This window comes from Musca vetustissima, unplaced genomic scaffold (genome assembly GCF_032173495.1).
Source record: "Musca vetustissima isolate MV318-11 ecotype Yass unplaced genomic scaffold, APGP_CSIRO_Mvet_v1 utg7886, whole genome shotgun sequence".
NCBI lineage: Eukaryota > Metazoa > Arthropoda > Insecta > Diptera > Muscidae > Musca > Musca vetustissima.
Genome location: NW_026876258.1, coordinates 164667 through 181193, shown reverse-complemented (window position 1 = coordinate 181193; position 16527 = coordinate 164667). Strand labels below are relative to the sequence as shown.

The window sequence follows — 16527 nt, the reverse complement described above, 5'->3', positions numbered from 1 at the left end:
CCAAATATAAGTATGACATAATTGAGGACGTTAAAAGCTAATTTCATTGACCACTTATGTTGTCAGCGATCGGTTGCAGGGAAAATGATCTTTGGGCTAGTTCTTCGTGGATAGGAAGGCATGAGATTTGGGATCAAGTGAGTCGTTTTTGTGTTCCATGAATTTTGAACCTGTAGTAGAGTTTTGAACCTGTAATTATTTACAATAGGGAACCAATCTATTGTAAATAAATACTGATGAAAAAATAAGACGCAATTCAGTATTATGCGGTTGAAACAACTACATCATCGGTATCAAGGAAATTAGAGACAAAGCAGAAGCCGTTATTATAAAGACACAGAAGTACAACGAGCAAAAGTCCAAAGAAAAGGGTTATAAAGTCAGCTCATTCAAAGTCGGAGACTTCGTAGTAATAACGAATATAGACACAACAATAGAAGTTAACAAAAAGCTATTGACAAAATTTAAGGATCCTCATGTCATAAACAATATGTGTCCAACTGATAGATACGTTGTCAAAGACATTGAAAATTGTCCGATCATCTAAATTCCCTTTGTATAGCTTAGTATAAATAGCTGAAGTATGTAGAATAATCGCATTTAGTATATTGTAGTATATTAACCTTTAACCCATATGTGACCGGGGCGGTCACTACTATCAGGTTGGCCGAGCTGTAGTAGAATAAAATAGGGAACCAGTCTATTGTAAATAATTACTGAACATACCTATTGTGAATACTAAATACTTACGATCATGTACAATAGAATTAAAAACAAGGGATGAAATAAAATAAGACGTCATTCTGTATTAGGATCCTCGGTTGTGGAAGCTTGCTGTCTTCTTCAAGGGTTGTGCTTATGCGGATAACTTGCTCATCATAAAAGAAGTTGATTTTCGTCTTGAACTGGACAGCCGTGTGAGCCTGGAGTCTGGAGTGACCGAGATGGAATTGAGGTGGCAACCGATAAAATGGTGTTTATGTATGTTTATGGCACACAATCGCCCTTATTCATTCCAGCTGGTGAGGGCGGGTTTATAGATAGGATGTTTGTTGCCTATGATTCACCAGTTTTTAACAAAAACCTGTGCAGCTATGTCGAAGGAATAAAATTCTAAAGGCAAATTCAGTCCTGAAACTTCTACAGATTTTGTACCCACTTAAAACATTCTTTCAGTCCAGAAACTTCTACAGATCTTTCTTTAGAGGAGATTCTACTGGCCTAATAGTCTACCCCGTTAAGACATTTGTTGATTGTTGAACACATTAAAACATTCGTAGATACATTTCCATCATACATGTTAAGGCACTCTAATGTTTATACAATGTAAATCCCAACCTGTTATATTGTTGAAATTGTAGTATAGAACGAGTGCGAAAATTACAAAGGACATACAACAATGCTAACAACTGCATTTTTTTTTAGCAAGTTGACATTTTTCATGTGAGGGTACAGTGGAATGTAAATAGTAAGGGCCTAAAATCAAAGTGGCAATTCTCCATTAATTTGAATCCCCTTTTTTGACTAATGACAATATGTTCCTCGTCAAAATAACTTTTTAGACAATATGTGGATTGATAAGTGCAAATATCTATTTGGTTGATGCGCACGATAACTCTCAAAGGGGGGGAGGGTGTTCAGCAGATAAGAGATAAGGCTGAAAACGCCATTGCGAGGTCGCAAGATTATAGTGTTCAAAGGCCTAAAGCGTAATGGGTGTTGGTTAACTCATTTTATGTAGGAGATTTTGAATTTATTTCCGAAATTCAAGGGACAAATAACGCATACTACCTACGATGGAGTGATGGAAGAGTTGGGGCATCTTGATCCATTCTCACAAGATGGCCTAGCTAATCTAGTCGCTGCAGCTCTATCCGTCTGACTATGTCGATGTCTGAGAATATATTGTATGGCTCATGGTTCATTCGACGGCGATATTCACCATCGACGCAGATCGGCCCATAGATCTTTCAGAGAATTTTTCAGGTCACACTACAAACTGTCACCTTGTTTGAATCCTCGTTCGATATTGAAGGGCTCCTGCATAACCACATTGGTCCAATAACATCATTGACCATTGGCTTCAGTCGTTCACACAGCTCGCTGGATAGCTCTTTATATGCGATGGGAAGGATACTTATTCCTTTATAGTTGACACATATCGTCTTGTCCCCTTTTTTGTTCACGGGACACAACATGCTGAGGTTCCAATTATTGGGCAAATTTCCGGACTTCGTTCTGACTCCTGTACATCTCGATTTGCTCCCGCTCACAATTTTCTTGTTCATCTTCTTATTTTCATTACATTACGTGTTGCTATTGCCTGCGTGTTTTTGCCCTATACGCTTCGTTTTATAACATATTTAATTGGCTGACCCACTGTAAAATTGTCCTTTCCACATTCTACTGAAATTTGACCTGCATTTTTCGTTTATCACACAAACACACACACCATTTAATATTAATTATCCCATAATGGAACACTTGACATTCCTTACAAAAATATTTTGCATGCTATCAACACATATCCCATTTATGCAGGAGTAAATATTTTGCTCCATGTACATATTAAGGTTTGTTGAACTTCATATCAAAAGTGTAACTCCTCCCTCCTTCCTTTGTCGTTATGTGTATAGTGCACGTGTTGCAGCAGTCAACGCGCCATAATTGTCCTGGCTCATGTACAAACTCGTGCTCGTGACAAATGTTGTGACTGCATTTCACAAATAGTAAACTTGGGCTGTATACCACCGGTAAACCAAATCCACATCATTAAGCGTTTTGATTGTTTACAAACGACAAGTTATTTACATTTTTGATTATACTATCCTTTTATTTAACACATTTGTTTGTCTGGTGTTAATCACCACTTTGTAGTTCGATAGAAGTGCTTCGGTGGAACAGAAGTCAGCTAGAGAATGGAAGTGACAATTTTTTGTGTTTATAAACGAAATAGATCCATATCAAGATTCGAAATTTGTAAAATATCAAACCTGATAACATAAGGAAAGCAACAAAGTCAGATGGAGCCGACTATATGAGATCCTAAACCAATATGTTTATATATACCAGAAACCCAAAAATGTTCGTTTTAATCTAACAATCATGGAGTCTTTTGAGCACCATTAATATAAAATATCGTCTCAATCGGACAAACGAAATTGGTCGAAAAGGTGACCACCTATAGGCTTCGTCCTTGTGTTAATCGATCTGAGATATCTCGATGAGTGATGCGCAATTGCTGAGAATTTGGACGAACGACTGAACGGCAGTGATATTGTCGATACTTCGACCAATTCTTTGTCTCACTGTTACTGCAACATCGCACAGTAAATATGTAGACCAATCCCATATCAGCTGTTTCTATGTACCGGATTAACGCGAATGAACCAATCATCGACCAAACCCAGAAAATACGTGTTCACGTATTTTTTCCAGCATAAGAGTAACATGCTTCCGGGCCGTAACGGAATTGAGACAAACCCCGGACCATGTTCTGATATTTTTTCACAAGCGAATCCACCATAGTTCAATATCGGTGAGATGCAACACATGCGGAGAATGGATACATTTTAGGAGTTGTTCCAGTTTAAGCCGGGTACAAATGTATAGCGGAAGGGACCGCATTGCATCATGCTGGGTTAATGCAGACCCTAGCGAGTCGTAGTTATCATCGCGGCCTATGTCATCAACTCCTGATAATTTCATGCAGGCCAAGAATACGATGGAAAGATCAAGTCGAGGACAACATTGCCGAAAATGGTCTTTCAAATTGGAAAAACTGCGCAAAAGACCGACGCGCCTGGAAATCTTTTCTAAGCTCGGCTTATGGAACGAAAGCTCTATCACAAGCAGGCTAAGTAAGTAAGTAAGTTTGAGTCGTAAACGTATAATGGTCGCGCCGATCCAGGAAACGAAGCTGAATAACACCTGCAGTCTTAAGAGTTGTAATGGATACAACTTCTTAGGGAAGGACCGTAGAAAATGTGAAGGTTTTGCATTCCTATTGCACCAATCTATTCTATCTCGCTTGAACTGGACTCGGGTGAACCATACATGAAATGTATGGGTGTAGCGACCATGTGTGGTATCGCCGAAGTAGAGGTGCTTAACGTATACATTCCGCAGTCAAATAGCTGTGCCCCTCGTTACTTGTCCGACATTAGTCATCTTTTGGAAAGCAATAACCGTCCCATGCTAGGGGATTTCAATGTTCACCATGAATTATGGCATTTCCACCAAGGTAATGACCGGAGGGGCATGGCGCTGGTCATGCGAATAGATAACGTATTGCACGGTGAATGAGGACATACCTAACAGGATAAGGGGAGACTGCCAAAGCTGAATCGTGTCTCCAGGTCTGACGAATGACGTGGCTTGCAAACCCGTCATTTCACTGGGCCAGATCACCTACCTATTATCGTATCCATCAATAGACCACCTGACTTCATAACTTCTACACGCCGTACTTTTCTTAGCCATGGAAAAGTAAATTGGCAAAAGTTCAGAAATTTCACCAATATCCAATCATTCCCTTCAGAGAGCTGCCCGATCCATCTGGTGCTCAAGAAGCAGAAAGAATTTCTGGATCATCATCACTTCTACAGCTGCTCATAATTTTTCTGCGCGAGTCCTGAGTCCTACTTCCCAGCAGAGGCAGCGGGATTAGCAAATGTGCATGATGAGCTTCGTCGTTCTAACCCTTCTAGCCCCAGAATTAAAGAGCTGACAGTGGAATTGAACAGGGTAGTCGGCAAGCACAAGCGGAAAAAGTGAATGGAACATCTGAAGTGTTGTAACATCAGCACGGGAGTGAGTAAATTATGGGCAACGGTGAAGTCTCTCTCAAAGCCAGAAAGAAAGGAAGGATGATTGCATACGACAGATTCTTCCTTTTCGTTTAACAGAGTTGAGGTGACAGGTCCGTAGAGGTACGCGAGTTATTTAAACCGACAGTTTATAGAACCAATTAGAGATGACGGTATAGACTGTTTACCACCTAAACAAAATCAGGTCAGAATAGCAATTAGTCGGCTGAAGAATAATAAAGCAGCAGTTGCCGATGGATTAGCTGCCGAGCTATTCAAGACAAGATATGTGCCAACTATAGACGTTATTGGTTCATACCATCCACCATAGATCAGATTTTTACACTGTGCCAGATCCTGAAAATACCCCACCCTATCCCTATCCGTTCAGAGGTGTTTAAAGTCATGTCTGTGTTCGGCATTCTTGCAGGATAACTTTAACTGGTGCAATGTCGGCACTTAAAGTAGGAAAGGGACTATCGGACCCATTTAATACTGAACGAGGATTCAGACAAGGTGACAGTTTGTCGTGTGACCTGTTCAACATTCTGCTGGAAAAGGTCGTATGCAAATGTGAACAAAAATGACACTCTGTACACCAAACGACACATGTTACTCGCCTACGCCAATGACATCGATATAATGGGTCGAACTTTGCGAGCGGTAACAGTCACCATCGAACAAACTGAGAAGCAGTCTACCAAAGTGGGTCTGGCAGTAAATGGCGATAAGATCAAGCTGGTGGTATCAACGCGTAAAATGTCCAGTAGATTCGGATCAAGTGTCAGACATATCGAGCTTCAGCGACTACGTTGGCTAGGCCATCTTGTGAGAATGGATGCAGATGTCCCAACACAGCATATGGTTCGCGCAGAAGGGGAAGGTCACGAATTGTATGGAAAGGTCAAGTGGAAGAAAACATTACGAAACATGATCTTTCAAATTGGAGGAGAAGCGCACAAGACCGATGCGCCTGGAAATATTTTTTAAGGTCGGCTTATTGAACCAATGTTCTGTCACAAGCAAGCTAAGTTAGTATAAGTATAATGTTGAAAGATAGTACTTATCGGTCTGGTACCTCTCTCACAAAGGGCCAGCATTGTTAAAACTTGTACATTCCTTGTATACAGCGAACGGAATATCCAATTTCATTTAAAACTGGCACATCGTAACATGTTTACCTTACCTAGATTATGTTAGTTTTAAATTGATTAATCAAAAATTTTTACCAATCAATCCAATTACCACTTCCATTTAAAAGAATTATCACTCCCAATTCAATTAATACTATTCTGTTTTTAATTATTTCTTCTATTTTTTATATTTTCAGATGCCTTTTTGCGTTTAAGTCGTCAAATATTTATGTCCGACTCCGAAGAGGATTCCGAACAGGAAAAAACAAAACAGAATGAAACAGCTAACACAACAAGTGTGGATGATGAAAACCAGCAAGAAAATCGAAAGAAGAAAATAAATGGTGCAAATAAAAATCCAAATGAAGGAAATTGCCACGAAGACAGTGGCGATGATCATAACAATGATGGCGATGACGACGAAAACAACAGTCATGAAAAATTCCGAAAATATCACAAATCTCAAAAGCCTAGAACATCGGCAGCATTAAATGTCAACAATGAAACAATAACAACCACAACAATACTACCTCAACCCGCTACGTCTCCTCGAAATGAATATTTGGCAACACAAATTTCGAATCACAACAATAATCGCATTAACACGAACAACACCAGCAGCAGGAGAAGGAGGATGTGTAGTAGTAGTTCTGATAATAGCAATCCATATGATGGCGATATATTGCCTAGTTCTGTTTCCAGCAATAATTCTCCCAAAAAGAGACCCTGTGATGAGGAAGTGGGAAATTCCGCCACCAATCATCTCGCAGACATTGCTATACTGCCATCAACATCTTCGTCTACATTGTCTTTATCGGCAGTATCGGCATCATCCTCGTCGTCATCATCATCCTCATATACGACGCTACAAAAATTAGAATTGGAAAATGGTGATTACAATGCTCAGGTTCCTCCATTAGAGACGATATCATCCCCCAACAACAATTTTCCGTCATCATCATCATCGTCACCATTGAAAAAACGTAAAATATCCCTAAATGATTACATCCACATACGGAGAAACAGCAACAATTTGGCCGAATTGGAAGAGAACAACAATGAAACAAACAATAATGATATCTTTGGTCTGGACGATCATTTTCTAAATGGCAATGTCGATGGAGACTATCATCAGCAGCAGCAGCCGATGGAGCATATGGAGTCTCCTCCCCAACACACCACACCCCAAAGGCCAACAAATCTAAATAACAGCAATAATATGTCGTCGATATTTTTAAATAACAGTAACATAAATAGTTCGTATCTCTTTACCCCCGATAGTGGTGTCAGTCTAAATAATTCCCTGACCACACCCAGTACTATAGAACACAATGATGATGAGGGTCACGCCTCAACGTCACGTTTTATGATGGCTCATCACCGCCTCTCACCTTGCCTAGAAGAAGAAGATGGCAACAATCCAAGTGGTAATAATCAGAAAAATAATAATCATGAAGAAGATGAAGGTGTTGTCACCTTGAAAATACAAAGATATCAACAGAAATTATCACGCTACGAACAAAAGCTAGCCCGAGTACGTCGCAATTATCGCAAACAATTTGTTGATGATTCAGAAAGTGAATAGAAAAACAAGTGAAAACAACAAACAAACAATTTTTTTTTAGTTTCATAATTGTCATATAGTTTTAGAATACATTACATAACAAAAAATATTCTCCCTCGTCATCATCATCCCAACCACCACCCATTACCCCTTTTAAACAATCATCCACAACATCTACTTTAGGAGACTTAAAAGAAAATAAGACTTGCACAATAATAGTGTATCCTAATCATTGAAAATTATTCTATTTTTTAAATGTCAACAAGTAATACCAACTTTCTCCTCGTCCCCGCTCCTCATCGCCTCTTTCTCTCCATTGTCCCCAAAAATGTTTTGTTACTATTACTTTTTATTATCAATATCGAATATGTCCAATTTATAATTTATATTATTATTACTATTATTAATTAAGCACACAGTGCTCCAGCCAAACGTAGAAGAAGAAGAAGAAAAAACATTATCTTGTAAAATGTATCCATTGTTTTTGGCTTGGTTACTTCAATACTAACTATCTAATAATACTATGTGAATAAAATTTAAAATTGAAATAAATAAAATAAGATATGTCATCATCATAGATATAATATTCTTTTTTTCTGTTGGGTAAATTATGTGTATATTATATTTTTGAGTGGAATATAAAAATAATAGTAATAATAGTTTTTATTAGAAAAGCTGTAAACACAACAGATATCAGAAGCCTACTCCGCTCAACTTAACCAACTGCTTGACGAATGCAACCCTTGCCCCGATAATAATATAGAAGCACAATGGCAGAGAATTGCCCACTCCCTACAAACTGCAGCAAAAGCAACGCTTGGGTACCAAAACCCACCACCAAGAAACCCATGGTACGATCAGGAGGGTCGTAATGCTACTGATGTGAAAAACGCAGCGTATAGGGCATCCCTGCGGACAGTAGAAACAGGTAGTGCGATGGAGAACTATCGGGAGAAAAAGAGAGAGGAGAAACGTATTTTCAGAAAAAAGAAGAAAGAGCAAGAAAAAACGTGAGCGTGAGCAAATCTAGATGTACAGGAGTCAGAATGAAGTCCGAAAATTCTACCAACGGGTAAAACACCAAACCGAAGTCGTTGATGCAGGCAAATCTCCCTGAAGAGATGAAAAAAGAAAACTGGTGACAGATACAGACAGCGTGCTGAGGATCTGGAAGGAGCATTTTGAAAAAATTCTGGTATCAAATAGTAGCGGTGAAGAGGATACCCCTAGCCAAGATGAAGTCAGAATAGCAATCAATCGGCTGAAGAATAATAAAGAAGCAAGTGCCGATGGGTTACAAGCCGAACTATTCAAGACTGGTAGTCAGATGCTGGTAAGGAGTATGCACCAGCTGATTAGTACAATTTGGCTAGAAGAATGCATGCCCAATGATTGGAACCTCAGCATCCTGTGTGCCGTGCACAAAAAAGGAGACAAGACGATATGTGCCAACTATAGAGAAATAAGTCTCCTACCCATTGCATATAAAGTGCTATCCAGCGTACTGTGTGAACGACTGTTCAATGACATTATTGAACCATACCAATGTGGCTTCAGACCTGGCAAATCCACCATTGAACAAATTTTCACTCTACGCCAAATCCTGGAAAAAACCCACGAAAAACACATAGACACATTTCACCTATCCGTCGACTATAAAGCCGCATTCGACAGCCTTATCCGTTCAGAGGTGTATAAACCTTGTATTTTTAAAAACTAGTTTTTCACGTAATCGTGGTTAAAAAAAAAAAAAAATTTTTCAAAAAAATCGAAAAATCGTGGATTAGAAAAAAATCAAATAATTAATATCATATATAAAATAAATTGTATTGAATTGAAATTAAACACAGTTTTTAATACATCCATTTTTTGAAAAAAATTATCGTGGATGTTTAAAAAAAATATTTTTTTTTTCAAAAATTTCTTTAAAAAATTGAATTAAAACAATATTTTTAATAAAAAATAAAAATTGTTTCAAATAACCTTGGATTTAAAAAAAAATATTTTTTCAAATAATAGTGGTTTAAAAAATTCAAATAATCGTGGATTGTAAGTTATATATATATATATATCCTCCTTCTGGTACCATCCCCAAAAAATGGTGAAAATTGATCTGAAAATGCATTTTATGCAAACTTGCACAACCTAATATTTTAACTATACCGGTATATTGCCGAGAGATGGAAGTTATCGTTCCACTCCTTCTAGTACCTTAAAACATATTATTTACAAAAACTCAACCCCTCCTATTAGACCTTAAAAAATATTCCTTCAAAATCCAACAATTCAAATCTACCGGCACATAAATAAAATTAAAAAACTATCTATTAACATTTAAAAAAATCAATCTGCAAAAAATCCTGACTCTTTTGGCATTTAAAAATATTGTATAAAACTGTAAAGTATTCTTTAACAATTTTCATTAAAATTTTTCAAAAACATATTTTTTGACACTCTTTTGGTACTTGAAAAAATATTCCTAAAATAAGCAGTTGAAAAAATATTCTTTAAATAATCATTGCTCAATTGAAACTTGGGAAAATATTCCAAAAAAATCTCCATCCTATTGGGACATCAGAATTCCCTTTAAGAAATACACCCTTGGTATTTGTAGGAAACCTTTTTAAAAATGCCAACTCAACATATTTGTTTCTCGTAATTTATTTATACACACAAAAACCACATCACTTCCCCTATCCAATAGTGAAAGTTTCATCTTAAAATACCCATTCATCGACGAGTTATAGCTATTTGAAATTGATCATGTGTCAAAATATAGCTGCTACACGGTTCTGTTTGCCTATTACCACAAATGGGAAAACTGAAGCAATTGCAATACGACAAATACAGAAAAATGCCGATGTGTTGCCACATTGTTTGCTTTGTGTTTCTATGTTAGTTGGCGAAATTATGAGCATACTTTTAGGCGCTATATTTTTCTGTTTTTGAGTACTTGTGGTCAATATCTCTACCTTGAAGAATAAACTGTGGAACACTTTTCCATTCAAACCCATCAAGAAAAATGCAAAATATTTGGTTGATGCAAACTTTATTCAATAATTTATTTTAGCCATGTGTGTGCAGGTATATTTTCTTTAATATGTTTTTGTTTTTTTCTTCCTCTTATTTTTTTCAACATTTGTATTTTCTGTTTCTACTTAGTAAAGTGAATAAATCTTAATTATATATATATATATTAGAAATCTTATCATATATTCTTTTGTTTTTAGTTCTAAACTTACATATAATATTATTATTTTAAACAAAAAATGTTTTCAATATTGTTAACTTAAATTATATAATTAAATAATAATAAAAAATATATATTTGGGGATTTGTTTATTAGAAAATATACTTGTGAAAAAATACCTATAAAATAAAGACGGTTTGTTTTGTTTTGCTTGAAGGAAAACACACACATAAACGATATAATAAAGATTAACAGGGGCGGGGGGCATTGGGGGAATAACAGAATTTCAAAAATAGAAATTAACAAAGAACGAGTGTAGGGGGGCAAATATAAGCCATGTTAAAAAAATAAACTGATATTCCAATTGTTGTTGTTGCTACTAAAAAAATACAAACAATTTTGCATTACATGATAATTACAAACATACAATTTGTTTAAAAAAATGGCTGCATCAGGGGAAATTTTGTTACAAATAATTTTGGTTATGGAAATATAATACAAAAAAAACGAACGAACGACAAAATCTGCAACAGTATTATGATTGTGATACGATTGTGTGGTTTAATTGGACTAAACTTCTGAATTCATATCGCTTGGTTTGTATGGTAGATTCAGTTCTTTACACAGGTCTATGACATATTTTTCCAATGCTGCGCCAGCCCTGAAAAATAAAACAAACAAAAAATATATGTAAAAACCGGTTTTAAGAGTTGTATGTATAAATATTACAACTTACTCATAGATTTCATTGCCTTTGACATTGTATTCATCACAATTGCCAAACACAAGTTCAACATCACGCATCACCTCCTCATTGATTTGATATGAACCCATGTTTAATTTCGATTTTATTTTGGCAAAATCCATGGGATTCTTAATGATATCATAATAATCGGGTACTTCGGATTGTGATACGGGTCTCAAAAATGGCCAGGCATGTTCATGTTTCATAATCTTCTCCAAGAGTTCATATAATATTGAATTGTTCAAGGGTAAATTGTCGGCAGTGCGACGTATTGAACGTCGGCTGTTTGATGACTTTGTGGTTGAGTCTTGTTCGGCTTTTGTGTTAGCCAGCGAATTACGTTGTGAGGAGGGACGAGATGCACGACCACGTTTAACCAAGGGTTCATCATCGTCGCTGCTTTCTTCGTCTGATTGAGAATCTTCAATAAACAAAAGAGAATTGTGTTATAAAAATTCGGATAAATTTTCGAGTTCTTTCACAAACTTACCATTTGCTCTGCTCTTTCGCTTCTTGGAATTTTCATTTGTTTTACATTTGTTGCATACAAAATTGTAGCGCGGCATACGCTTTAATTTTATACATTCTAAATGGAAGGAATCTTTGCATGTTGTACAGGATATTTCACTGCCATCATACGAACATATGTTGCACACATTTTCATCCCTTAAAAAGTGAAGAACAAAATTAGTTATAATCAAGTTTTGTTTACTTTGTTATTCTACTCAAATAAACTTACTCATCAACTTCAGATTCATTGTTCGATTGTTCCTTTTCATCGGCTTCTGCATCTTCGTCGGCTTCTTCTGCACCCTCTTCTTCTTCCATACTTATATCGGCGGCAACAGCATCCTCATCAATTGTTTCTTGTTCACCTGCGGCGTCATCATCATCCTCTTCCAGCATATCTTCAATTTCATTGGACTGTAATCGTTTGTTACGACCCTTATCATTTGTTGCTCGACCACCACCACCACCATTTCGTGAACCTGTTGTCTCCGACGATACCGATGCCACATCACTATTATCCTCTTCGACAATAAACTTGCGTTTACGACGCTGTGTGGTTTTATTTTTCTTGTCATTGGCATTCTGAAGTCCTAACTTTTCGACGCAACGCTTACAATACCAATTGCCTTCGGGAACAGTCTTCATTTTTGGTTTCATGCAGAACATGTGCGTACCGGCATTACACTCATCACAAAGTAACATTTTGTCAGGATCACTGCCGCGACGACAAACGACACAGTTGGATTTATTTGTGGATCGTGCCCACATTATGCAGTCATACAGAACATTTAAGTGAAGAAAGACCTAGGATAAAAAAATATAATTTTCAATACTATATGTCATATTTTTTAAACCAAAAATATCGATTTCGTTTTACCTGTGAATAACTTGTACTCTCCATTAGCGAAACTTCCCATTGACGTAAACGATTTGCTGCCAGTGTTAGTTTATGTTCGAGCACATCTTTATCCTTGACATTACTGTTAACACCGAATGGCTCCTTAAGGAAACGCCTTTCGACAGCTTGTTCTACTTGCAACAATGCCGACGACAATTGTTTTACATACGAACGTAATGTATCCGAATCGTGTAATGAAATGCCTTCATCGGCTGAATCCTCGGAATCAATTTCCAATGTATCACCTAAACTTTCACCAGGATCACGATATGGTTTACCGGCATAATTTCGCTCATCATTTTCCCCTTGTTCTGTTTCATTGTCTGAACCATCATCATCTTCATCTGCTTTCTTGTCACCATCAACTTCAGATGACTCCGTAGATGCTGATGCAGGTGTATTTTTCGGTGGACCCCACTGCAGTTTAACTTGTGGATCATAACGGCTATTTTGTAAATCGTCACGCCATTTTTGCATATCTTTCACTTTAAGACGTCCCAAGTCGCCGGTGTAAATTTCACTCTCAAATTGAAGTATACGATCGACCAAGGCACCGTACATAACCTCATTGAGATCAGCTCCATCGATGGGGAAGCCAAAATTGGATTTGTTATATTTGCGCATAGTTTCGCTCATCATGCTTTGATTGAACTTGGATATGTTTTTGGTTTCGATATTCAACATATCGACGGGACAATTCTTTATGTGTTCGGCAATAAGGTCTTTAAGCGTAGTCAGTTGTTCCCGTAACTCGGACTCTCGATAGCCTAGGGGATTTAGCGATTCAATTAATGCCTCTAAGTCTTCCTTCTTATAGAGATATGACCATCGATGACGATCGGGATTACGTTCATCGTGGACAATACATTCGCGTGGATTTCCTGTGCACATAAACAGTTGATATTGTGTGGGAGCAGATTCCTCGGTCGTAGTGGCGGGGGATACTTCGTCAACATCCATTTTCTCTCCGTTGGCATGGCCATTGGCCAGACCGTTTACCACAGTTCCATTTTGTTGATTGAGATTTTCTTTGTCCTCTTGAGCAGCAATGTCATTTTTCGATTTCTTTTCCTGTTCGGTGTACATTTTTAGCAACATTGCCCGAAGATTTGCACGGTTCTTGGGCAAATTAGCTTTGTCCAATGACAGACCTTTGGATAAATTATTCTTGGGTGGATTGTCCAAACATCTGTCTGAACATTCAACAGGATGTTCTACGAAAATACCAGGCATGGATTCCAGGACATAGTACTTGCGGTAAGCTCTGTCCATGCCCAAGTAAACCAAAAAGTTAAACAGCGAACTATGGGTATTGGCAATTTGTTGATCAAATTTACGTTTTTCCCTTTCCGATGTAGCCATTATTTCGGCTATTTTCTTGTTGAGTTTATCTTCCAGGGACTTCTTCTTTTCGGGATTGTTTTTAGTTTCATCGTCCAAGCATTGAACATTAAATTCAACGGTAAGAGTTTTCTTTTGTGCCTGTACAGCAGCCTCCCTTTGCTTTTCGGCGGCAATTAGTGTCCTTAGTTCTTGTCTAGCTGTAGCCATTTGTTCCATACGTTCCTCGATGAGATTTATTGTGGGCGAGTAGGTTAGAATTTGTGCCATGAGGCATTTTAGAACACGCATGATATCGAAGAATGGCAACTGATAGATGGTGTACATTTTTAAAGCCCGCAAAATATGTGGGTGTCGAGCTCTCAGTTCTAAACCAGGATCTTCCTGCGATGTGTAGCCATTGCGATACATGATGCGCCATTTCTCGGCCTGTTTCTCCTTCACACAAGCCCCCGAAGCCAACAAATGTAGGCGTAACACCTCACTTACTGTCAACGCATCCAATGGAAGTTCGTGGAGACGAAACGAGAAATGCCGTTGCACATATTTATGTGTCCAATAGGGTATAGACTGTGAGGACGCTTTGTAAGAAATATACACTTCCTCCTCTTCCTCTCGCTGTAAATCGAAAATGGTTCCGACAAGTATAAGCAATATATCAGAGAGTGGACCAGCCACTTCACGTACGGTAAACGAACGTGCCATTTCATAGAAGCTGAGATTGTTTTTGAACACTTCAATGCCCGATAACAAACCGGCATAGGTATGCATAAATTCTCGCAACATGAAAGCATCGCCTAGCAATTTTGTGGATATCACCGTTTTTATGGGTGTATAGACAGGCATTAAACGTTGATCTGTGCGCTCCAAATCATCGGTTTTGGTAAGTAAAGAAGTAACTTCTTCTTCAATTTTTTCCAACAGCTTGGCTCTCTTTTCGGCTTTTTCACGCATTTGAGCCATTAAAGTTTCTTCTTTGGCGCGCTTTATACGTTCCATTTCTTCCTTTAGTGCCTTAGCCTTAGACTCCGACTTATCGGCCTTTTCTTTCTCCTTTTCTTGTTTGGCCTTCTCGCTCTTTGATGACCCAGATGTCTTATCATTGTCTTTTTTACCGAAATAATTATTCAATGTGGACTGTTTGTTCTTGCTTTCATCTGGTTTCTTAATTTTCGCTGGTGTGAAGTGTGGCATCTTCCCAATAAACAGGGATTCAAATGTGATTTTTCGATCTGTAACATACTTTTGGTATGATTCTGGTTTTGGCCTCAATATTCCATCCACCCTAATAACATTATTCTTAATAAACATTTGTAAATTTTCACCAGTAAATTCAAATTTCTTCCTTCGTATTTTCTCGAATGGCACGGTAAGTTCTGCGCCTTTACTCCCCAACCCTTTTAATTTGTACATCAATTTGTCTGTGTCTTCGTACACACCATTGGCGGGGACTTTGTTGTCGGGCGAGCTTATACTCTCTACTCGATATATTGAATTGGGGCCTTTCCCCGTGTATACCTCCTCGTTAAGGAAGAAACGTTTGCGTAAGAAGCGGAATGTTAAGGCATTCAGGACATTCAAGGAGCTCTGTTTGGCATGTTCAATGACCAACATTACAGGTGCTCTCAGACAATCCTTGAACATTTCCATTTTCTTGCGAGCTCGTCGCTCACTTTTCAAAGCCTCTGCATATGTCAGATCGTCTTTTCCGGTGGCTTCACACTGCCACACAGTGCTGTTTATGGCCATTACATGGCGAAAGTAATCCCTACAAAAACAATCATTAATTAGATATATTCGCACAGCACAGCCCCCCAACCCAAAAAAGCAATCAATCCTGCAAGAAACTTACTCATAATCCTTGAATATTTCCTTAGTCACTTCACAATAGAAAACATCTTCATTGTCGTGAAATGTTTCGTCCTTCCCCTTTGAACTAACATTATAGAATCCATCACGTTTGCAAATCGGCATTTTGGCAGGAAATTTTTATTTATTCAGTAACAGAAATCAGCAACAATCTCGTCGTCGTTCAGCCTTTCTTCAAAGTGGCGTGAAAAAAAGCTGCTACACAACAGAAGATGAAGAGTATGGCTCGAAGGCGTGAGTGTGTTTGTGTTGTATGCTTGCTGTCTCAAAACTCTAAAAATTTTCCAAACACCAAAGAAAAACACAAAATACCATAGAAAATTTTTGTTCTTTCTTGCTTCTATGTTAACGTTAAAATCATTGATATACAGTTCGTTGTGTTTGTCGAAAAGCACTTTATCAAATTACACTGCTATCAATACCGGAGATTTATTAAAAAATTAATAATTTTAGCAAAATAACGCGCGAA

At 37.7% G+C, this 16527-nt stretch overlaps 2 protein-coding genes across 2 annotated transcripts; one reads left to right on the top strand and one right to left on the bottom strand.

Moving 5' to 3' along the window:
• The first annotated feature begins 4080 nt into the window (after positions 1 to 4080).
• On the top strand, positions 4081 to 7526 carry LOC133338805 (uncharacterized protein DDB_G0271670-like). Its single transcript, XM_061546912.1, has 2 exons — positions 4081 to 4243; positions 6139 to 7526. Exons 1-2 carry the CDS (start codon positions 4081 to 4083, stop codon positions 7524 to 7526), a joined length of 1551 nt encoding a protein of 516 aa, XP_061402896.1.
• A 3727-nt stretch (positions 7527 to 11253) lies between these two features.
• On the bottom strand, positions 11254 to 16163 carry LOC133338806 (bromodomain adjacent to zinc finger domain protein 1A). The gene is given in 5 exon segments (XM_061546913.1): positions 11254 to 11356; positions 11432 to 12106; positions 12180 to 12754; positions 12828 to 15957; positions 16042 to 16163. Coding segments are annotated over 5 exon segments (4593 nt in total). The 3' UTR covers positions 11254 to 11265.
• Between the last annotated feature and the right edge of the window lie 364 nt (positions 16164 to 16527).